At 24.3% G+C, this 24,727-nt stretch overlaps 1 protein-coding gene across 1 annotated transcript; it reads right to left on the bottom strand.

Moving 5' to 3' along the window:
• Nucleotides 1-15,373: 15,373 nt before the first annotated feature.
• Nucleotides 15,374-19,950, bottom strand: LOC145837235 (14-3-3 protein 2-like). The gene is made up of 4 exons (XM_082945027.1): nucleotides 19,812-19,950; nucleotides 18,668-18,905; nucleotides 17,210-17,304; nucleotides 15,374-16,296 (listed from the first exon to the last, which is right to left on the bottom strand). The coding sequence occupies exons 1-4, from the start codon at nucleotides 19,922-19,924 to the stop codon at nucleotides 15,915-15,917; spliced, it is 828 nt and encodes a 275-aa protein (XP_082801153.1). The 5' UTR covers nucleotides 19,925-19,950; the 3' UTR covers nucleotides 15,374-15,914.
• Between the last annotated feature and the right edge of the window lie 4,777 nt (nucleotides 19,951-24,727).

Raw genomic sequence — 24,727 nt, 5'->3', positions numbered from 1 at the left:
ATTTAGCCTATAAGTTTAGAATAAATAATATTTAAAACAAATAAACTTAGCAGATATTAAACGTATAAACAAATCATTTAGCTATTAAAACTTAATAAAACATTAGAAAATAGTACTTCACAGCACAACGTAAAGTGTATGTTTATTTGTTTTAATAATAGTGTAAAATATTAAAAATAGAATTTTTCTATATATTACACTAGTAAAAACTTAGTTATACTACTATTTGACCTTTATAGATACAATGCGAGACTTAAAATTTGAAGTCTTAGTTTGTAAAAAAAAATATTTTCAATTATTAAACAAGTTAAGCCTATAAGCTGTTTAGTTGTAAAATATAGAAATAAAATACAGAAAACTACTCAGTTCATTAAAACTTTGGGTTACTCTAAAGTTCAAGCATTTTCAATTTACATTAAATAAACTAGCTAAGTTTTGGTTGGTAAAAAACAAAAAGTAATATATATTTAATATATAGAAAAAGGAGATAAACTAGTTCGATTTAAAATCCAAGTTTAAGAATTTTATTTGATAGAGCTCTTTAAATTTATAAATAAAATATTTGAAAAAAACATAATATAATATACGCTTTTTTGTTAGAGTTTTCAAGCATTTCACAATAACTAAACTATAGATCGAAATTTGTATTTGGAGACGCTCTTATACCTTAATATTGCTTACATATATCACATTTGCATCAGTTTTGTTCTATATCTTCTTTGTCAAACAAGCATAAAAATATTATCTATCTCAAAAGTTAAGCTAACAACCAAACACTGCTTATCATTTTGCAAACAGTTCTATAAATAAAAAAAGTAATAAAAATGTGTTTCACAAATTTAATTTAAGTGAAAACTTTTCATTTATTTATTAGTTTAAACATAACAAAGTATTGTAGTGTATATTATTGAAAAATATTTTATTCAATGAAAACGGTCAGTTAAGACTAATTTTGTAGCAAAGTCAACAAAAAGTTAAATATTTTTCTTCAGCAAAATGGTTTAATTTATAGCTATTCAGAAGATGTTTTTTTTTAATATTTTTTTTTTTTTGAATTGACTAGTTGTTTTATAAATTTTATTATAAAAGTTTTAGTGCATGCATTAATGCTTTTGAAAGTGTACCTTTGCATCGAATTTATTCTATATTAATAGAAATCAAATAACAGTACAGTTTTATGAAAAAAAAACTTTAACAAAAGTAGCTTTTGTTTACTATTTAGTACAGGGGTCAGCAAACTGCAGCCCAGTGCCAAATGCGGCTCTAAAATCAAAAATATGCTTCCTGCGAGAAGCATTTTTAATAAAAATATACTTTTTTTTAATCTATGAGAAAAATGTTAATTTTCTGGTAAAAACTAACAATCAAGCTTTAATTTAATAAATACTCTTTTTTAGTGCTATACTATTGCTTATTTTATTGCATAATTTGTCTAAAAAATGTTTTCATACTTGTAAGTACCAATAAACTACCATTATTACTTTTTTTATGTTTTCTGATAGAACTTCATACATTTTGAACACAAAAAATTTACAAAACAACTTATTTTTCAAAACATCTATGAAAACTCAAAAAAAATTTAAGAAAATAAAAATCTGATTATAATTTAGTTTTCGGTTTTTCTTAGTATTATTTGAGTATACGCTACTTATCATATTAAACTAATACATATTTTTATATAATGTATAATTACAGTGTACAAACTTAATAAAGTTCTTTCTTTGAATTTCAAATGATAATTAATTTTTATACTAAGTAGTGAAAAACCTATTCCATTACCTTAGCACTTACATTAATTAGCAAACCTAAGTTACAACATTATCTATCACCAATATCACGTGTCAAAACCGCGTCATTTTAGTTTCCGTTCTACAGGCTTGCGTGTTGTAAGTTTGTTAACTTTCTCTCCTCACACACTTGTAATACACAATTGATACCAACACACAAGGCCTCAAGTTTAGTTTTACATGATTAATTTATTTTAAAATTTAAACTAATATAAATATAAATTGTATCATCTAATGTAGACTAAATAACTGCCTTTTGAACACTGCTTACAACACTTTGCTGCTTTGCACAGTATTTCAATGCAAGTAAAAATTTTATTGGTAATGAAGTTTATAGCTAAAAATTACAATTATGACACAGATAAGAAAATATTAACTTTTGCAAACTAACTGTTTTTAAAGTTGAAAGGTGAAGCATGTTTTTTTTATGTTTTTTTTATTTGTTTAATATTTAAGGTCATTAACTCATTTCAAATAAAATCAAATGTCTAATACATCTTTACAAAAATTTTATGTCTTTCTATTGAAAACTTAATGGTAAGCTTGTGTTCTGTTGAAATACTAATTATTTTTAAATTATTTACCTAAGTTATAGCAAAATTAGTTAAAACGGCGGTTGGAGTATTTTTTTTTTCCTTTGTTTTTTATGATTTTAACTTTTTTTTCGTACACTAAACAAAATTTTTGATTTGTAAATTCGAAGGTTGTTTGGTAGTTTTGATTTGTGGGGTTAAAGGATTTTTTGTTACTTGATAATTTGTTTCTACTTTAGTTGATTGTAAAAGGTAAATGTTTTAAGATTTATTGTTACTTTAGTTTGATTTGTTGTTCACATTAAAACATCTTAATTTGGTTTTTTAAGTGCAGTATATGTATTAATATTAAGACTTTATGCTATGCATAGAAAATCGATTTCTATCAGTCTTAGTCTTGCTTCTGCCGTTGTTTTAAAACCCAAAACAATTAAGATTTTCTTTAAATCTTTTAATTCTATTTCTGCGCTGTTTGGATAGTTACATCGCTTTTGAATTAAATCAGAAAAAAAAATAATCTAAAACAATAATATTAGATAAGAAGTTTTAGATTTTTACAAAGTTATCTAAACACAATATTATTACTTTTTGATAAGAGTTATTAACTTTACAGGCAGAAAAAACGTGAAAACCCTTCTTAAGGGTTAATTTTTTTTAACATATTTTACCTGAATGATGCTCGTGGTCGATTAGAAATAACTTCGTTTAAATTTGTATAAGGAAGCTAACACTTTAAACATTTTTGAAAGCCTCTCTTAATACAATTTAGTTTATTTCAGTAGACTTTGAAGTAAACGTTTTCCTTAACTGTCAACTAAAGACATAAAGTTAAAAAAAAACTTTTATGGTACATTAAAAAAATAGAGTTACTACAGCTAGCTGCAGCTTACAATCATAGAAAAAAAGATAACTTTTTTTACTTATTATTTAGACTGAAGCTCAAAACTTTTGCATACTTTTGAAAAATGTAAAATTATTAAAAAAAAATCTGCAAAATAAAAATCGTCATAAAGTATTTATTGATAGCTAGAATAATTAGGCGGTTCGATTTACAAAAATCGAATCAAAATCAATCAAGTACAACTTGAATATGTTTGGTCAAACTGCCCTTCTAGGAGCGAAACCTCGCCAACCCATCAGATGACAATCTCAATCAAAAATTTACCTGATGAAATCCAAACAAGAACTACTAATTTTAGAGAACAGCGGTACTAGTCGCAATAATATTTTTGTAAGAATTTTTTTCCCACCAAAATACAGGATTAAATCAAGCAGAGCTCAGAATTTATTTGCGAATTTAAGTTTCAATGCGTAAGGGTAGCTATCTTTACAAATGAATTTAAGCAAGTCCGAAGAAAACGAAAATAGTTGCAAAGACAACTGTAATTTTCCAAAAAGACCTATCTAAAGAATCAAGATATCTTTATACAATTGGACTATATCTTGAGTGTAAAAAAGCGCAGTGCAGTTGAATAAGCATGTTTGTTTTGTAAAGAATAAACACAGGAAAATTAGTTGTTTTGATTAGTCCAAATAAAAAGAATAATATCTACAAAACAAGATGAAACATTTAAGGTGCTTTTTGTTTCAATCAAAAAAGAATTGAAAGCTATATTAATTTTAATAGATTTTTTTTCTTAAATAATGAATAAGCACGTAAAAAATTAGTTGGACCAAAAGTTCATAGAAAGTATTCTCTCAATATTTTTGCTTAATCTAAATATACAAGGTTATACTTATGATGCAATGCCAATCGATTAAAAAGGTTTGTGTTAGTTAAAAATTAAATTGTAAAACGTAAGTGAAACAAATTAAATTAAAATTTGGAAAAATTGCAATAAAGTGTTTAGAATTCACAAATATCTAGTTTTGAATATCTGCCAAATTTCACCTTCCCTCATTGACTTAAGAAAAATATTTATTATCAGTATGGTATGTAGTAGTAGTTTTTTAAGTTATTTAAACTTAAGTAATGATAAAATAAAATACTTTTATAGCAGTTTACCATTACTTTCAAATAAATATATGCATTAAGTGTAAAAAATAGTTGTTTGAAATTTATTGATTTGCGGTAGTCAGAAAAACAAAGTAATTGAAAATAAAGTTGCAAATTCTCAATTTTGTTTGATTCTCATTAAATAAATAAATAAATTAGATTATTTCGTCTAATAAAAATACTTATAATAAATAATAATACCGATAACAAAAATTGTACATTTATTTATTAAAAAACAGTAAATAAAACAAAATGAAACTTTAAAACATGAATTTTAAACTTTATTCGTTAATCAACTTGAAAAAATTATAAAGAATATGTTATGCTCGATATATACCGATTCTGTTAGTACAGTGTGGACAGAAGTGGAGGACATCGTGGCAACTTGTTTGTTTTATCGGGGCAATCCAAACACAGAACACGCCACAAAATAGAAACAAAATGCAACAGTACAGCAGAGCAAGGCCTAATAAGCTTTATGTTGTAAATCTAGTTTTATGTTAAATTAAAAAGACCATAAATCAAGTGTGTTTAACGAATGAAAGTTAACTTAATTTACAGCTTAAAATACTTTTTTTTAAACTGAAGTAGTTTTTTAATTTTTTTATGTATCGTATTTTAGTTTATAGAAGTTAAAAAACTATAAAAAACTTTGTTGATAAAACTTTAATAATAATAAATATATTTAATTATGTAGAAATAACCTATATTTTGCTTTTTTTTAGATACAAAACATAATTTTGTTTACCTCCGATACGATGTTCTGTTCTTGTAAATACAGTTTTTTTACATCTAGTACAATACATCCAATTTGATTCTCTTCCTGTTATAAAATTTTCTTTCTGCTTAAAAAAAGTATTTAAAATCAAGAAAAAAAATTTTACCTAATTTGCTAAAGTATTTTACTTTTCAATAAAAAATTATACGTTTTAAGTTTACAGGGATTCGACTGGTATATTAATTTTTTCTTTTCTATATATTGTTTATTTGAACAGCTTTTTTCCGGTGCATAACTTATTATATATATATAACAGAATACATTTCATTTTCTTTAAATTTATTTTAGTACTTTTGTAGTAGGGCTCATTAGAAATAGTTTCTTACTGAATTGGAATGAATACAAATAATTTGTATTCATTCCAATTCAGTAAGAAACTATTTCTGATGAGCCTTACTACGAAAGTACTAAAATAAATTTAAAGAATATTAAATGTATTCTGTTATATATTTTTAATATTGTTTATTGAACGAAAAACAACGCTCAAAAAGTTTGGTCCAAGGACCTGGTGCACGAAAAAACCTTTCGGTTATCGAGTCATACACCAAAACTGTTTAACGTCAGGTCCAGGACATATAAAGTAAACTATAAAAAAGGGGTTGGACAACTGCCGCGAGCAAGTTTTTTATTTAAATGTCATGCGACTTATGAAAGGTAATATTTGCGCGAACACGCAAATATGGCCCCTGAATAATAATTAATAAACTTACACTAGATTTTCTGAAGTTTGAAGTAAGAGCAAAAAACATCTTAGGTAAAATTTGTTGGAAATTCAAAACTAAAGCTAAACATTCTACTACTTTGGGTGTCTGCTCTGAAGAGTAAAAATTGAAACTACGACTTTTAGCCACGAATATTTTAATTTCTAAAATTTGGGCCACGACCACCAAATGCCCGCCGACCCCTTTTGTATAGCTATAAAAAGTGTTAGTTATTAAAAATGCTGTTTTACATAAGTATATGTATATATATATATAAGTTGCAAAACTTTTGTTGTAATTTTACATCACAAACCAAGTATGATTGGTTTTGAGTTGTCGCATTCGTCTTCAATCCCAAACCATACTTCATTTTGACACAGTTGAGAAGTTTCGCCCATTTCAACATCAAAATCAAAATTTTTTGTATGCATCATAGTTTATTGTTAGTTTTTTTTTGTATTGTTTATTTACATTAAAAGAAAATTTCAAGAAGTATTAGTTGCAGCTTCTTTGACTTGATCAGTATCGTAACAAACTCCTACAGTTGAAAGTCACTAATAACTGTTTATGAAAACATTGCTTTTTGCTTGATTTTATAAGTCTAATAGTTAGTTTAAAAAGAAACAAGAATCAATCAACCTGAATTATAAACTTAGGCTATAAAACTAAGTAAGCTAAAACTTGAAGTGATTTAGCTAAAACTTCTATAAATAAAATGTACAAAAAAATATCAAAACGTAACAAAGACTTTTGTTATATAAATTCATAATTAAATTAACTTTAATCAAAAAGTTTTACTTAAACTTCACTTTTTATTATTTTTAAAAGTTAAAAATACTATCAAAAATTCTGAACAAAACAAATTAAAATAACAACAAACACTAACTTAACTTTGAAATTTTAAAAGAAAATATATGTAATGATTCTATTGTAGTTTAAACAAACTTTTTTTTTTATTGATTTACATTTTCCTTGAACACCTACAAAGTACAATTGATAATCATGACATAAATTGACACTTTCACTATATAACATGAGGTTTAGTTTATTGTGATTCTTAATGAAATAACTTGTATTATAAAAACAGTCAATAACTGTGCAATTCTTAAAGATATTTAAATTTTTTTTACACTTTGTTTAATCTTGAAACAAAAAAAGTTATAATGGTCTTTCATTAACAAAATTAAAAATAACAATACTTTCTATTTTATATTATTAGTTTTAAAAAAATTTAAAGGACCTACCTAGGAATTTATAAAAACAAAGCAATTACAAAAAGTGTACCAACATTTTAGTTTTTATTTATAGTTTACAGCAACTTAATTTTTCTTGTTTCATAGTTTCTTATCATTTAAGTGTCTCCCTTAAAGTTATATTAGTTCCAAGAATACTTATAATTAAAAGTAAATATCTTTTAACTTTCTTTTTTTAATTGGATTTGTATCTACTATACTTTAAACATTGTAAAATTAAAGCTAAAAAAAATTAATAAAAAAACAATAATAAAATATTAAAAAAAAATTATTAATACTACTTTAGTTTACTTATATGAACTTTAAATATCATCAAAATAAAAATGAAACTACCGACTATTGATGGGTAATAAAAATATAAGTTTTACTACTTTTTAGATATAAAAAGCTTTACTCATATAAAAGCTTGACTATTAATATTATACAATTGAGATATTTAATATTTTGATAGTAATTTCTTTAACTTTTTTTATTTAATTTTTTTTTTATACTTAGAAGCATTAGATTTTCGTTTATAATAGTTTTCAGAAAACAAAAAAAAAATTCAGAATTTTTTTGTAGAACAAAAATAGAAGTAATTATCGCCACGCTCATCATTAACTAATATTAAATAAAATGAAGTTGTATTTTTAATAGCTAAAAAGCATTTTTATGTAATAAACATGAAATATTAATTAAGATACTAATTAATTTAAATCGTTTCTGAGGCTAAATTAATTGAAAACAAAAAACGTAACACAACTGTAATAATTAACTAAATAAATTATACAAGCAATCAACGAAAACTCATCGAATAAAACAAAAAAATCAAATAAATAAATTTATTTTCCTTGTAAAATTCAGGATTCATATATTATCAGTTTGTTTATTACGTCCCGTAAAGCTTATACAGTTTTATCAAACAAAGAGCTATTTTATCCAGCTTCCATGTTTACAAGACTTGATATTTAATACTATAGTTGGCAACGATGAAAAACGTCTTTTTGTCCTTTGAGTTACTAATTCTATTAATTCCTAAAAATCCAGATTTGATCGGTATAAGTTTGACCACAAAACTGTTTTGATCGCTTAAAGTAACCCTATATAAGTTATCCAATAAATTTGAAGAAAATTATTGAGAGTTGTTATACATTTTTAAGTTTAAGAATCCTTTTTAGAACCAGGTTAATACAAGAGAAAAGACTATTAGTTATTTCCGCTATCTTCGAAAGAGTTAGGTTTTTACGCCATAATTCAATAAACACTAGACTGCACCGAATTATCATCAATCCACGTAATTATCTGCGACCTGGTTACGTCTTTATTAGGACTGATCAGGCAGACAAAAAAATACAAGAATAACAACCCACAGTAGTAGCATGTAATCTATGAGTGTAAACAAACAAACATACGTGGGTAGAACAAGTGACAACATAATAAACGGAGTCAATCAACATCCAACATGAAAATATAATCAACAATATCATAGTCTCAAACAAGAAAATCGAGGATGCAGATACCAATTAATAGTTTTTAAGCAACTTGACAATACTTGATAAATAGTTCGAACTGCTTTGACAACTACAGTGTGAATAACTTTTAAATTAACAAAAGGACGAAACATTTTTCGTCTAAAGAAGCAGTCTACATTTTAGCATGAAACCCGAGTTTTGTAGGCAAAAAAAATGGGTAGTGGTCCATTTGTTTTTTCGTTTTATATTAATACATTAATTGTACACTTTATTTAGTTAGTTATTGGTGTCATTATTTTTTTTATTCTTCTTCAATTAGCCTTGTAATTTGTTATGTTAAAAGTATATATATGTTTTTTAGTCTGTTCAAATACTTGATTTTAAAACAGCTAATTTAACAGAATAGTTTATACGGATTGGCATGGCAAAAATTACTTCTGTTTAGATTATTTGTGTTAAAAAAATACTTTTTTGATACAAACAGTTGTTTAAAATCTATATAATTTATTTTCTAAAAGCATAAATATATTATTTGATTATTTTTTAAAGATACTAGTAAAACATTTAATCGCTTTGATACTTTCAAAAGTGACTTTTATTTTTTAGGAAAGATTTAAATCTATAGTGTTAATACAATTTTATTTCATTTTGTTTGGTTTTTCAACAGCTGTTGTGATATTAAAGTTTAAAAATCATTCAGGATAAGTTAAACTAGGTATCAACTACAAAAAACCTTCAAAATCTAATAAACTGAATAAAACTTAAAATAATTACCTAGTTAACTTAAAACTTAAAACATTTGATATTTGAAATTCCGTGGACAACTAAGCAATCGGTATTTATGTTTGAGGCTTATTTTTGGCACTTTTGATATTATTTTTTGCAGGACTTAAGTTTACATTGCATGCAAAGGAGCTCATTTCGAACAGATTTTTAGGCTCTTTAAACAATTTTTTTTTTAATTGTTTTAATCTTTCTTTTGTTATTTAAAACACAGTTTTGTAATAACATGAATAACAATTTGTAAAATGTTTAAACATTAGATTAGTGACTAACTTTTTATTAGTCAGGTTTGTGGATAGATTTCTGCTTCAATTATTTTTTTTTTGCTCAATAGTCCATGACATTTCATATATATAGTTTTGTAAACAATAATATCTATATATAAATTCGAAAATTAAATTAATTTACTGTTCAAAGTTTTGTTCGATTATAGATGATGAAGGTTTTTTTTTTGTGTAACCCTGTGGTTTAAAACTAAATTCAGAGTGTTTAATTATTTTCTGTCAGTTTCAATTTATTAGCCCGTGTAAAATAACGTTTCTAACGAAGTAAGAAAGTTATGAAACTAAAATAAAATTAGCACAATTTAACTATGTCAGTGAAAAATAATGAGCATATTTTATTCGTACATAGCAGATATGCATACTAAATATAACCGCAAACATTTTAAGAAATACTGCTGTTTTAATACTTTGTTTTATCAAAAGAATCTGTTTGAAACTTATAATGTTTCACTTGCAACTTATTTAAGACTTTTTTTGATAAAACTTGTAGTTTGAAATACTTTTTGATTGATCAATATCGACCAATGTGATAAAATTTTATCTGTACTCTAACTCACATAGTAAGAATAAATCTAAGCTTGTTTTTAATCTATAAAAATTAAACATTTAATCCAGTTTTTAAAGTTATAGGTATGTTTTTTTAATAAATTAAAATACATTTTATTAGCTTTTGTTGGTTATCTTTAAATACTTCGGTAATTATTCCACGTAAATTATGTTTATACTAAAAATAAAAGTATTGTATATATTTAACAAAATTGGTAGATAAATGTTAATTAGTCAAACAAACAAAAAAATAAAGTAAATTTTTTTTTTTAACATTGAACTTTTTTAGTTGAAATATGCAGCCTTAGAAGTTTGATAAATTTAAAGAGGTTGACACAGAAGTGAAATTATAGATTATCAATCACTTCCATATCTAAATGATATGTTACTACATTACCGTCATTGCACTTAATAAAAATATCATAAACTTTTTAAAACTAATTGCAATACTTAAATCCACTTTAAAAATAGATCTAACTGTTTGGATGTATTAAAATGTTTTTTTTTAATACTGCAGATAATTAAGCTAGTCGAAACTTAAAACGTTTATACTGCTTTGTAAGGTTATCAATTGTAAAAATATACTAATAATCTTTCATATAAGATAAGACGATTATGTTACAGGAACATATTGAACCTTATATATTAAAAAAGGTTATATTAATATTATTTTATTGATGAGATTTTTTTTTTGTTACTTTTTTATTTAAAGTGAAATATATCAATTTACTAAAATTTGAACTTGATATTATCACCCTTTTCATTTATTAAATTTCTGATGGTGCTTTATAAATATAGAATTTTAGAGAGTAACTTATAATTTTAATAAGTTGAGCAGAACATTGATTAAATTTTAGGCTAACTACACATATTTATTGTATAATATGTGATATTAAAATAATTCACTTAAATAGTTCATATAAATATATCATGAACAGTTTTCAACATTCTTTACTTCAGATAAACTGTTTGAAAAAAATGTTCATAACAAAAAAAATAGTTTACATACAACTTAATTTGTTAACCCTATTTTTCATCAATATTTAACTGTACTACTATTGTTTATTAAACGACAAAAAATACGCTCAAAAGGTTTGGTCCAAGGACCTGGTGTACAAAAAACCTTTTGGTTATCGAGTCATACACCGGAACAGTTTAACGTCATGCCCAGGACAGAATTACTAAATGTAATTCAAATAAATATAAAGGTAATTTAAGAAAACTATTATTTTTTACTTATAAAATTTTTTAGATACTTTCTTAACTTTGTTCGCTGTTTCTAGTTTTAAAACACTAGACCAAGGATCGACAAACTGCAGTGCTCGGGCCAAATATTGCACACAAAACAGAAGTATGCTGCCTGCGATGTACTTATCAGCTAAAAGCATACTTTTTGAAACATTAGAAAAAAAATTTTTGATATAAAGTTATATTAGGCTCTAAATTTTACAATTACCTTTTAGCTAGTAACTCTTAATCATTGCTTATTTTATTACAATTTAAGTTAAAATATTAATATAATAAAACCAGAAAATTAACTATAATTAATTTAAACAAACTAAGCCTTTTCTATATATTGCGACCAGCGAGCAGCTTTTACTTGGAAAATTAGCCTTCGCTAATAAAATGACTTTTATGTAAAAACGAACTGAAGCTTTATTCTTCTTTAAAACACTGTAAGTTAAGTTTTTCTGTTTTGTTTTTAAATTTAAACAGCTATTAATTTTATTATTAAACAAATGTTGCTGATATGTATAAGTTATGAGTTTGAGGTAAATGTTTATGATTTCACAAATAGCTTTAAAAGCTATATTATTTTATTTTTAACTTCATAAAAGTTCATAAATCGTAACTAAACTAGTAATTAACAATTTAGATTTCTGTAAAGTGTTAAGATTATGTAAAGTCTTTTTTTATAAAAAAAACAAAATAAGGATTTTTTGTATAGTGAAAAGTTCTACAAAATTTTAATAACGTTTTATATTTTTTTAAAAAAATTTAAACAGTCAATAGTTTATTGAACACGATAAAAAAATATTTCTTAAAAGTTTTGGTCAAACCCATACTGTATAGGTCTAACTTTCGATCATAGAGATCCACTCTAGCTATTGACTTTATGTATATTGTGGTAGTAGAGACTTTATTAGGATCAGAAATTTTCGGAAGTATTTTCAAAATTTGGTTAGAATTTTTGAATAACAGAAATAAAAAGTTAAAAAAAATTAATTCACATATTTTAAAGTCGCTATATAAGAATTTATAGTAAGTTTTCTTTTAGTTTATATTTTAATCTATGATCATTATATTAGTTAAACCTTTAAAAATATTTAAAGTTAATGTCACTTTTTATATCACTGATTCGGTAGTTAATAATTTATAAAGAAAGACTAACCAAATAAAACAATGAGAATAAAGGTTTATCAATTAATATAAAATTAATAATTAATAACTTTAAGGTACTTCTTTAAACATAGATATTTACTCAAAAAAAAAACAAACAATAAAGCCATACTTTGAAAAACTTTTTGCTATAATTCAATATTTTTGTATACATAATGTTTTTAGGTTCACTGCTATAACTATAAACGAACTTTAATTAGAACTATTTATTGCAAGATTAGTAATCACACTGAACTATATCTATATAAAATTAAATTTGTAAAATAAACTATTTTGAAATTTTTGTTTGTAGTTGTTGTTAAGAACCATTGACAATTATTCAAAAACTAACAACAGGTTTATTACAAAGACCATTCTAAAATGGGAATTAAAACTTACTTAAAAGTATATTTTACACTAGTCAGTTTTTAGGGTTGTAGTTACCTAAGGTTTTAAAATACAACGGGTTAGTAATAAGTTTACTTTTTAATACTTTTTTTCTAAACACTATAACTATATAGTTTTTAAGATTGTATATTTTGCTTACAATTGTAAAGAAGGGTGAATTTTCATATATTCTTGTTCATACTAACGGCAAGGTTAAAAAAGCTGTTTATAAAATTTTGTTTTTTTTTAATACTAAATAAATAAGTATAAACATTTTTAATTACACACATATAAAACAATAGTTTAAGTTATTGCATTAAGAAACTTATCTAATGCTTTGTTATTTATATTTCATATATATATATTGAATACTTACTTAAAAAGAGTTTGCCGAATATATTTTATGATAGTTTATTTATTTTTATAACAAATAATATTTTAAATTTGCATAACTTTTCTATTGTTTTTTTTTTAATTATAATATTATCTTTTTTATAAATAAGTAGAATAAAACAAAAGTTTAAAATGTTTCCTAGTTTTTAAAGAACAAATTTTTTGTTGGGTATTTGAAAATTTTTATAACTAGTTTGTTTCTAGTTTTTAACTTTGTAATATTTTTGTAGTTTAACTTTATTTTTATAACTCTATTTTATTTAAATTAAAAAGTTATACTAAAACGCAGTCCTTGGAACTTGAAAACACAAAAAAAAAACTTTCATATAATGGCTTTAATAAGTTTTGAGTTTTAACACAACCGAAAAAACGAACTGCTCACAACCTTTATTACAAATATTATGCTACAGTTTTAATTCTGTCAAAGTTTTTTGTTTGTAAATTTAACAGTAGCAAACTAATTGGTAAATATCGTATGACTAAGCAAGGAAAAGCTTTCAACTTGCTCAACCTACCAACTAGAATGTATTGATTTTTGAATCTATACATTTGTTACAGAAAATACTTTTTATATGTATGAAACTAAAAAAAAAGTTTTTTTTTTTTATAATTTGGTAATAACAAAATAAAGTTAAAAGTTAAACAATTTTAAAACACTTAAATTCACAATCCCAAAAATAATTATTAATAACTGTTTTATTCATATATATAGCAATAGAATACATCATTCTTATACACATACTTAGCTACATATTTTATAATATAGTTTATTTGTTATATGTAAACTAAAAAGATATCTTAGATTATAATATCAGGTAAAATTTCGACTACTAACAAATTTTTAATAACCTTTTTTTTTAAATCTCTGATTAATTAAATTTTATTTCCAAAAAACAAATTTCAAAAAATCAAAAAGTTTTTTTAAGCAAATATACTTCATATGATATTTTTTTAAATGCTATATAAGTTTTATAAGTTTTATTTAAAACTTAGAAAGTAAAACTATAAACTAATGCCAATAGATATACGATAAAGTTGACAAACAGTTTTACTTATGATTAAATGTTTTTTTTGCATAACATAATAAACAATTGTACGACCCGTGCAGTCTATTAAACTCCACTTCTACTTTCATACAAAGCAAAAGTCTTAGCAAGGACTGCATGGTGCAATGTGTGAATTATTAATGAGATGAAAATACATTTGCCATGTGAAGTTAAGAAGAACGAAAATGTAGGGACGAATCTGTTGTGACGTATACTTGCTTCTGTTTGTTTTCTGTTTATATTTTGTAACTTCTACATTCAATATTTTTCGATATCTCTGTTTTATTTCTCATACGTGTTTCGTATTAGTCGGAAAACATATTTTCTATACAAATAAATTAAGTTAGCAAACTACATTTTTTTTAAAGTTGTGCATTTAAGGTCGGTTATGAAAATACAAAATTTATTGAAACAATAAGCAAACTATTGGTATTTGGAGCAAACTTTTTTTTGAGCACCTTCGTTTTTCGTTTGTTCAATTTAACTTACTAACAATTTTTTGCAGATAAATTTACAATATGTTGTACATGTGATAAACACTTGAGTTTTTTGAGGACATTTTATGTGGTTATAAAAGTCTTTAATTTGTTTGAGATGATTTGATTATTTTTATTTTAGTTATTTGATAATAAATTATCTCCTTAATGCTTTTATAGTTTATAATGGTAATACAGATTTAATAATTAATGTACGACTAGCTTATATGTTATTTTAAGTTTAGTAGGCATGCGGAAAAAATATTGTATAAAATTTAGTTTCATAAGTTTTCTAAATTTAATCCGACAAAATTTCTGACGCTAGATTAATTAATCTATATTTTTAGGTAAACTATTATTTTATACAACTTTTCGTATTTTGAAAAACTAAAGTATCAAGTTTGATTAAAAATAAGTATTTAATTACTTAGAAGCAAGGTTAAATTACTGTAACTTCAATTGCTAGTAAACAATATACTAAATAAAAACAAAAACTATAAAGTTATAAAAAACAATATTTATACATAAAACTTTAGTTTATTAAAGCTTTTTTTGGTCATAAAAGAAAAAACCGTTTTGTGGAAATTGTTTATTCTCATAAAGTTTGAAAAACTAAACACTAGAAAACACAAAATTAAAAAAAAAAACGTAATCTGGCTAAGTTTAAATACATGTATTATGATATTTCACAAATATATACAACACATAAACTTGCTAATAGTCGATACATAAATCTTGTTTAGTAATTGGCTGCTGCCAATAAAAATCAAGGGAATGTTTCACAAATACTGATGTTTGCAGACAAGTCTAAATGTTTTAGAAATCTTGATTTTTCAAAAGGGATATTTCACATTTACAGAGCACTGATAATTCTTAAGTCAGTTTTAACAACTACTGTGCGAAGACGTGAACGTGTGAAAACATAACGGGGCAGATTTTACTGAAAACTCAATTAAAGGTAGCTTGTTGTTTAAACTGCATCGTTAAAAAATATTACGGTTTGATAAAATTTTGATTTCATTGAGTAAGAAAATATTTTGCTTAGTACTTTGCATTTAAGTGTATTATGCTATAGCAACAACAAAAAAAAAGAATGTAATACAAATGAATCATGAACCAAGTTACTCAGCAGCGGGTTTCGTGTCACTGGACTGCTGCTGTCCTGATTCCTCGTTTTCCATTTCCTCGTCGATGTCCGACGACCACAGGGTCAGGTTGTCCCTCAACAGCTGCACGATGAGCGTTGTGTCCTTGTACGAATCTTCAGTTAAACCGTCAAGCGAGTTGATGGCGGCGTCGAAAGCCTTCTTGGCCCACTCGCAAGCCTTGTCGGGCGCGTTCCTGATCTCGTAGTAGAAGACGGAGAAGTTGAGCGCCAGTCCCAGCTTGATCGGGTTGGTCGGTTTGAGGTCCTGCGCGTTCTTCGAAGCCTCCATGTATGCTTCTTCACTCTTGTCCGCTATCGCCTTGCGCCCTTCTTCGTCTTTAAACTCGCACAAGTACCTTTAATGTTGTAAAAATTAATTGTACATTCTGACTTTTAAGGACCGGAAAGTTAAGGGCCTTCGACTATAAAAATAGTTAGGTTTATAATATTTTCTTTAGTTTTAGACTATTTTTTTGTTGTTTTACATAATTATAAACATTAGACAAAAACTAAAGTGTTTATACTTTTGGGAATACAATCAATACATTCATAAAACAGCTGTATATTATGTAGGTTAAGTTTAAGCTTGTTGTATAAACTTTTTTACTTACCGTAAAATATTATTTAAGTTTGCGAGGTATAATAAAAACAAAAATATTTGTAAAATAAGTAAAAAAAATTAATACTATCAAATTATTAATTTAATACACTCACAAATATTTTTACTTTCTACTTGGTCGACTACAATATTCTTTTCAGAAATTTTTCTAATTCTAGGTTAAAGTTTAAAAACCTCGATCATATACTTAATATAATTATAAGTTTTTTTAAATTGTATAGCTTTTGTAAGTTAAATCTTATCAAATTTATACACAAGTTTTTATATTGGTATTTTAACATTTAAATATTAAATTTTGTATACAATTTTTGAAGTAAAATTAGTTTTACTTTTTAAATTACTAATGGTCTGAACTCTGAACTTAGTATGTATTTTAAGTATTTCACTTTTGAATAAACTTAAAACTTCTAAAGCTCAAAATATTAAATTTCTATTGCTAGTTTTGTCACCATTTGAAAAAACTAGCGAGGTCTAGCTAAATGCAACTATGTTATTTTAAATATATGCAAAAGTCTGAGCTCGTGTTAATGACAGAACTGAGATATTAACATCGTCTCATCATAAAACTTATCTTAACATTTTATTAAGACTAGCTTTGACTATCCATTTAAAAATCATATTCCATTTGTAAACAATTTAACACTCATTACCTGTAGTAGTCACCCTTCATCTTGTAAAAGAACACACGACCCTCGTCGTCGGAAGCACTATTTAGAAGGTGATCGTCAAGTAGTAAAATTATATCCTGTCCACAAATACTCTTATAAACTTATGAACGTGCAGAAAGCTTTTTTATAGAAATTTCAGAGGTCCAACAAATTAGAAGATTTACAAACAACAATTATTTAAAAATTCTATTTAGGAATATTTTTTTACCAACGTATTTTATCGAGCTCTATAGTTTAAATAACATAGTTAGTATGGATAAACTTTGGATGTTTTTTTTAATAAATTAACTAGTGAATTTATATGCACTTATAAATTTATAACCACCTACTTTTATTAACAACTTTTACATAAGAAGATTTATCAAAATATTACTATTTTTAATTTTGTAGTCAATTTTTCCGTGTTAACTATTATATTGAAATTACAGAGCTTATTGTTAGTTTAGATACTTTTTCAACGTTTCTTTGAGGAATTTAAAATAAAAATTTCGCATTTTAATTTTTGAACGTGGTTTTTATTTATTTTTATTGTAACATTATTACAAAACTTTTATATTCCTTTAAAGTAAGTACTTAAAATTTGTTATCAACTTCATAAAAATTGTATTAAATGAAAATGCAAAATTAACTAAACACAAATATCTCTTTATAGTTATAACTATAATAATTAAATACATTTGTAGTACTGTTCTAGTACTTACAGTACTGTTCTGTGTAACTACGAGTGCAAATAAATCTTTTTAATTTAAAAAATTAAACTTAAACATAGACGGCTAAATTATTGTTAGTAAGTTTATATAAAAAGGTTCTTTGTTAATTTTAGAAAAGCTAACCTACAATAATTGCGTTTTTAATTTGTCTTTATCGAGTAAACTAGGTCTTATTATATATTATTAGAATTAACTCAATTAATGAATCGAGTTGTTTAATGTATGTAAATCTGATATTAAAATAAACTTTTTAATGGCATAAGTAGTTGCTCAAAAAAATTGTTATAAGCTTTAAAGATAGTTATGATCTAAATTATTATAGCCGTAAAATTTTTAAAACTTTTAAAAGTACCATATAAATGTTGAACTTTATTGTTTTTTTTTTCTTTGCACAAAACTTAACCTTTAAAAGCATAAATAATGTTTATCCTTATAGTTTTTTTTTAACTTTAGAGATTAAAAATTATTATTTTTTTATTTAAATTAAACTGTTTTTTTTTTGTATCAAAATTACACTACAAAACTAAAGTAAAATAAAAAACAGTAATCTTTTTTAACGACAGTTCGTCTATTAGTCAAGTTTTTATTTCTTAATTTTTTTAATGTAGTTTACTGAAATAAAGAATTTCAGTACACAAATGTTATCACTTCTATCTTTACTATTTTAAAACATGTTTTTCAAAATCACAAGATCAAAACATATTGATTCGTCTCAAGCTGTAAAAAAAACCTTGCAGATGTCCTCCACTTCAACTTCTATCTTGCACCTGTACTCACTCGACAGCTTCTTGCTGCTCGCGTTACCTTCACTTTCGAACTTCTGCTCGTAAGCCTGCAGCGACCTGCAAGCGGCCCTCCTGTGGCCAATCACGTTCTTGTACGCCACGGATATCAGGTTCCTCTGCTCGTCGTTCGGATCCGGTTTCAGCTGCACAAGCTCTTTCGCGTACGCCACCATGTCCTTATACCTGCACGTAGTTTTTAAGTTGTTGCTGTATGTAACTCTTTAAGAATAGTAATTATATAATTTGGTAGTACTTTCGACTCGCTTGGTTAAAGTTTTTTTTTTTTTTTGTTTAAATCCAGCAGTAAATGAAAGCTGAATAAGAACTAAATAACAAACTTTAGACTTTTTTAATCCAAAACACTATGCTACTTACTAATTTTGAATCTCAAGTAGAAGATACCGTTTTTATTAATTAAAAATTTAAATACACAAATTAGCAATTTATTATAAGATTATTTCTTTTACTTAAAAACATTTCTTAATCTAACTGTTGGTTTAAATTCTTATTGTTTTTTGTTCAAATTTAATATCATTTGGTTTTTTTTTTGGTTTTATAAATATAATTATATTTATGAATATCGTACAACTTTGAAATAACATTTTTTTGAGTCAAACAGAATATGGAAAAAATTTAAGAAAAAATCGAACAATATTCTATTTTTAATTCAAACTTAATTAATAAAGTATCGTATAATATGACTAAATAGTCTAAACTATAAAAATTGTAATAATATGTATTTTTTATACTTTTTTTAAAATCTATACAGTTTTCTTTTTGCTTTTAAAAACTAAAGTAATACTTTATCGTTAATTTTTTGTAGCACAAAATTTAATACTGGTTGTTTTTTCCCCCTTTGTTTACATCACAAACTTTTTTTAACAACTTTTAAAAACAAAAATAATAAACAAAAAAGTGAAAAAATTGGAATTTTTTACACTATTAATAAAACTAAGTATTATTTTTAATGCATTCACTTCATAACTTTGTGTTACTCAAGCTTATTGTGTATAGACAGCAAAAATGCCGTTATATTACAACATAAATAATTAAAGAATGAATGAAAATTGTAAGTTAGAAAATTTTTACCTCTCCGCTTGCTCGCTCAGCTTCATTTTAAAGACAAGACTGTCCTCCTGGTCCTTAGTTTTTGCATCAACTTCTGCTGGTGCCGCCTCAGTTGCCATTTGCTCACTTGCCATACTTTAACTTTTAACAACAAATTTATAGAACTGTTTTTTAAATCAAACTAAATAGTAAGCTAAAGATATTTCAATTTCGAGATAAAACACTTCATTCAAATTGTAAGCTGTTTAGAAACGTTAATTTTTCTTTTTATTAAAAATTAGTAAACAGTAAGTTGATTACAAAACAGTTTTAATCTAAATAGTAAGTTTTGTGTTACAAATTTGTTAATGACAAACTACTTTTGATTGATTAAAACATTATTATATTAAGTAGTACTGCTTTATTTTAAAAATAAACTAATTAATAGTTATAAGAAGTAAACTTTAATCTTGTTTTGGATGCAAACATATAAAACATTTTATCATCTAAAATATTAATAATTATTGTGTTATAGTTTTACATTAAATGTTTAAAAAACTTAATCAATAAGCTTTAGTATTATTTTAAACCGAATATTATGAAATTTATACATAATTTATAGTTTGTTCCAAGATATTAAACAAACAAAGTAATTATCAATTTAAGATTATTTTTTAATAGCTTGTCTGTATGCCTATTTTGACATAACTTTCATAAAAAATAGTATTTTCACTATAAAAAGTTGCAAAAAAATTTTCAAAATTTAATAATCAATATTCAGAATTTCTGATTACTTTTGTACAACCGAATTTTATCTGACTTGTATAACAATAATAAACATCGCAAAACTTTTACTTAATACAAAACTAATTTTTGAAAGTTTACAAATTAATTAATTTACAAATTAAATAATAAATATTGTTTATTAGGCTTTAAGATAAGAAGTAAATTAATTGCTGCTTTTCTAGCTAAATAGAACTAAAGTCATTTAAAACTAGATCATTTGGCCAGAACTTTAGCTTAAATAAGACAAAACTAAAGAGCTGAGTAGCGACCTAAGTAAAAGTAACTTTTTAAAACAAAGAAAACAGCCTGTAGAGTGAAAGAAAGGCACTTGACACTTTTCGAGTACGAGCTGCTCAAAGGTTCAGAGAAACATCTTATTATGACGTAAATAAATCAACACTTTTGCTGATGCGTACAACAAAAGCAAAGCTTCATGAAATCATACTTTTAAAACGTCAATTTTTATGAACTAATAATACTTTTTGCTATTTGCTTAAATGTAACCATATAAATTTTGTTAATAATTATTTAGCGCAAATTATAAGGTTTTATTTGATTACTTTTGCATAAACTTTTATCTACTCAAGAAATTTAACAACACAAAAACTGTTCTTTCAGAAGAAACATACACTTAAACAGTTTTCATAAATAATAATGAGGCATAAAAAAGCTATCTCATTATGTTGTTTATTTTAAGACATACTTAAATAAAATTATTCATTTTTTATTGTGTGAACATCTATTTCGTACTTTCGTCTAGCCAATTGTAAAGTTAACATCTTAAGATTTAAAAACATTTTTTACAACTTGATTTTTTTTAGATGACAACCTAAACAAAATTATAAATGTAAAGAGAAAAACAAAGAGCCGAAAATTATTACTCAAAACATGTACTAATGATAAAACAGAATTTTACAAAAATATACAATTATTTCATATAAGTTTGTATGATATCAGGTTACTTATAAAACTTTGATGTGTTTTTAAGCTTTTCTGTTAAAATTTAGATTCCTAATTTTATGTGTTTAGTTTGCAACACAAACTTTCAAACCAACAGATATTTTACTAAAAGTTAGTCTGACAGTAAAGTATTTAAAATATAATACAATAAATAAATTCTAAATTAATTTATTTATTCCAACACATATAGATATACCATAAACAACAAAAACGTTATCTTAAATTGCAGATTTACCTAAGGTATCTGTTTAGATGCTATCTAGAACATACATATTTATTTAGAAAACACCCGAAGAAAGAATCAATACTTTAAAAAATTTAAAACGTATTTTTCTCAAAAGTATTTGAGATGTTAAAAGTTCTATTCTACAAGTACTTTTATCAAAATTATCACATTTTAACAAAAAAAATTACTATTTAATTGAGACAGTTAGCGTTCTTTGTCTATGAAACAGCTTATAGTTCTCTTTTAGTACAAAAGTTTATTGTGTAAAAATATATTTTCTCTTTATATTAAGCATGATAAAAAAAATCACAAAAACTTTAGCTTTATTGGTTTTTTCTTACTAAACATAATAAAATAACTAGATATATTTGTGATAATATTAGCTCACTAAAAAGCATTCTTCTTCGAACAAATTAATTTTTTGAAATTACTGTTTATAAACAATATTCTAAAATATAGTTTACCTACAGTCTGGGATAAGTAAACAAGCTATTAACCGCTTCACTAATTTCACGATTTGCAGATATATTGGTTTCACTAAACATTTTTTTTTCCTTTTTTCTTTTAATTTCTACAGCTGCCATTTCCTAAGATGTTCAAAACTATAGTGCAAGATTGTTTAAATCTTCTAACTAATGTATTTTTTCTTAATAACATTCAAATTTTTAAATTATAGCAGTGCCTAGCAAACAATAAAGACTGTCTTATTTGATATAAAAGTATAACAATCAAAAATTTTTGCACTATAGTTTAAGATTTTGTGCTAATTTATTATGTTTTATACTCTTTGAATACTATTTGCAGTTATAATGTTATAAAATTACATATTTCAAACTCTGTCTTACTTTGATAAAGTACTTTAAGTCTATAGATGTTTATTGAAAAAAGATTAAGTTTTAAACGAGTTTATTTAAGTATTACTTTTTTTTTACTGTTTATAAACAAAAAAGGTATTTACAGTCATTAATCTATAATCAACATTGTAATCAGTTTCATTAAAACTTATTTTTCGTAATATAGTACTTTTTTACAATAGTTAAAATTAATTTCTTAAGTTTTTGAGATAAGTTTAAAACAAAATTTCGATAAAGATACAATATCTTGAGCCTATTTGGTTCAAACACTATTTCATATCTTTTATTAGTTTTTGGTTTAAAACTCTTTTAGTATTATACATACGATTTATATATATATATATATAATGATATATAAACATACATGTTCTATACTTTTGATGATAAACTTATCTATATTCTTGCGTTTTAACATAAAAAAATATTATGACACTTTAACTTTAAAACTTTATATTTAAACATAAGTTTCTTTTAATTTCTTGAAAAGTCAAAAACTGTGCTGACTTTGTTGCTAATATTAGATATGCTAAGCATTTTATATTTGCATAATTTTTATGTACAACTTTTGCATTCTACTAAAACTGTTTTTATTATTTTATACCCTTTTTAATTGTTAACATAACTTATTTTTTTCAAATTGTATTAAGTTAAATTTTTTACAAGATGCAAAAGTTTTACGACTCGAAAGTTTTACAACTTTGTTGTGTATCTAAATTTTTTTTTGCTTTAAAGAAGAATCAATAATTAAAAATAAAATGATACTCAGTTTAAATTTAACTTATAATTCTGCAAAATACCGAATTCTATATACTTAATAAAATACTTTATTCTGAATTAATTATAACTATCTTTTTTTTTTTGAATTAATTCGAGTCTTTGAAAATTCTAACCCTTATGTTATTCAACTTTAAAAAGATTAGATAATATACATGCTTTTAGAAAGTTTTTGTTAAAGAGCTTGATATTCCATAGTTATCGGCCAAGTTGTTTTTGACAAAATAGGTTTGTGATAAAAAAAATATTTAAATTGATATATATTTATTTAAATTTTAACTAAAGACAGTTAATTTATTCAGTACTGTAATGTCATTTGAAATTCATTTATTTGCAAACATGTGGTACTTGATTTCATAGTAAAATTTAAAAATATATATAACTAATGTACGCATTTTAAACAAAAGTATACTTCTCATACTCAAACACTTCTTAAATTTTAAGAACACGTAAAAGATTTCTGACCACCTTTTTTAACTATTGTTACAATAGAAATAAACAAAACCAAGTTAAATTTAAACCTTATTGCACTGTAACAGTACCGTTCTGTGTTTTTTAACTAACGAACTCTAAGGTTTTATTGGATCATAAAATGTTAAATTTAATTTATGACTAAATATTTAAAATAATCTCTATATTTTGCGTTTTTTTTCGTCCTTTAAATTTTTATATTCAACTAATCTTTGTATGAAAAGTTATGCTAAAACCTTTTTTGTTTTACTGATTAGTAAACAAAAACCAAAAATAAGTCTATTAAAATATCAAAATGTACAATATAGACATTATAAAATAAAGTTGTTACAAAAATTGTTGATCCAAGCTTAAAACTCTATAAAATATGTACTATATTCTTCACAATAACCTCTTAAATTATTTCAATAAAATTTCTACTAGCTTCACCAACACATTTTTTATTTGAATAATTTAATTATATCTATTAATTTGAATACTTTTCTGAAATAAAACATTTAATAGTTTGTTGTACACCCCCTAATTTGAAAACAAAAGTAACATTACTTTCAATATATACAAAACATTTTATAATCGTAAAGTTAAAAAATCTAACTAAAAAAGCTTATGCGAGTTTAAAAACACCTTACAATGTATTTTTTAAAGTTTTCGTTTAAAATAACTGTTTTATTTTTACTCATTTAGAGAAAAAGTTCTTTAGTTAAAAAAAAAAATAAATATGTTTATACTTCCCTTTTTATATATTATTATTTTCTGCTTACCTGCACGTTTATGTTAAACAACAAAAAAGAAAGTACATTTTTAAGTAAGTTAAAATGCCTGCTCGAAACAACGCATTGCTACTACTCTTTTCTGTGACGCAATATTGAGCTTAATGTAACGTCACT

The sequence above is a fragment of the Thalia democratica genome, chromosome 5 (genome assembly GCF_965202585.1).
Source record: "Thalia democratica chromosome 5, ktThaDemo2.hap1.1, whole genome shotgun sequence".
NCBI classification, from domain to species: domain Eukaryota; kingdom Metazoa; phylum Chordata; class Thaliacea; order Salpida; family Salpidae; genus Thalia; species Thalia democratica.
This window is presented reverse-complemented; position numbering and strand designations above follow the sequence as displayed.

Coding starts and splice junctions, on each gene's coding strand:
- LOC145837235 (XM_082945027.1), bottom strand. CDS start 19,924: ATGGCAAGTGAGCAAATGGCAACTGAGGCGGCACCAGCAGAAGTTGAT. Junction 17,305..18,667: donor AAGTGGAGGACATCTGCAAG/GTTTTTTTTACA, acceptor ATTTGTGGACAG/GATATAATTTTACTACTTGA. Junction 16,297..17,209: donor ATGAAGGGTGACTACTACAG/GTAATGAGTGTT, acceptor ACAACATTAAAG/GTACTTGTGCGAGTTTAAAG.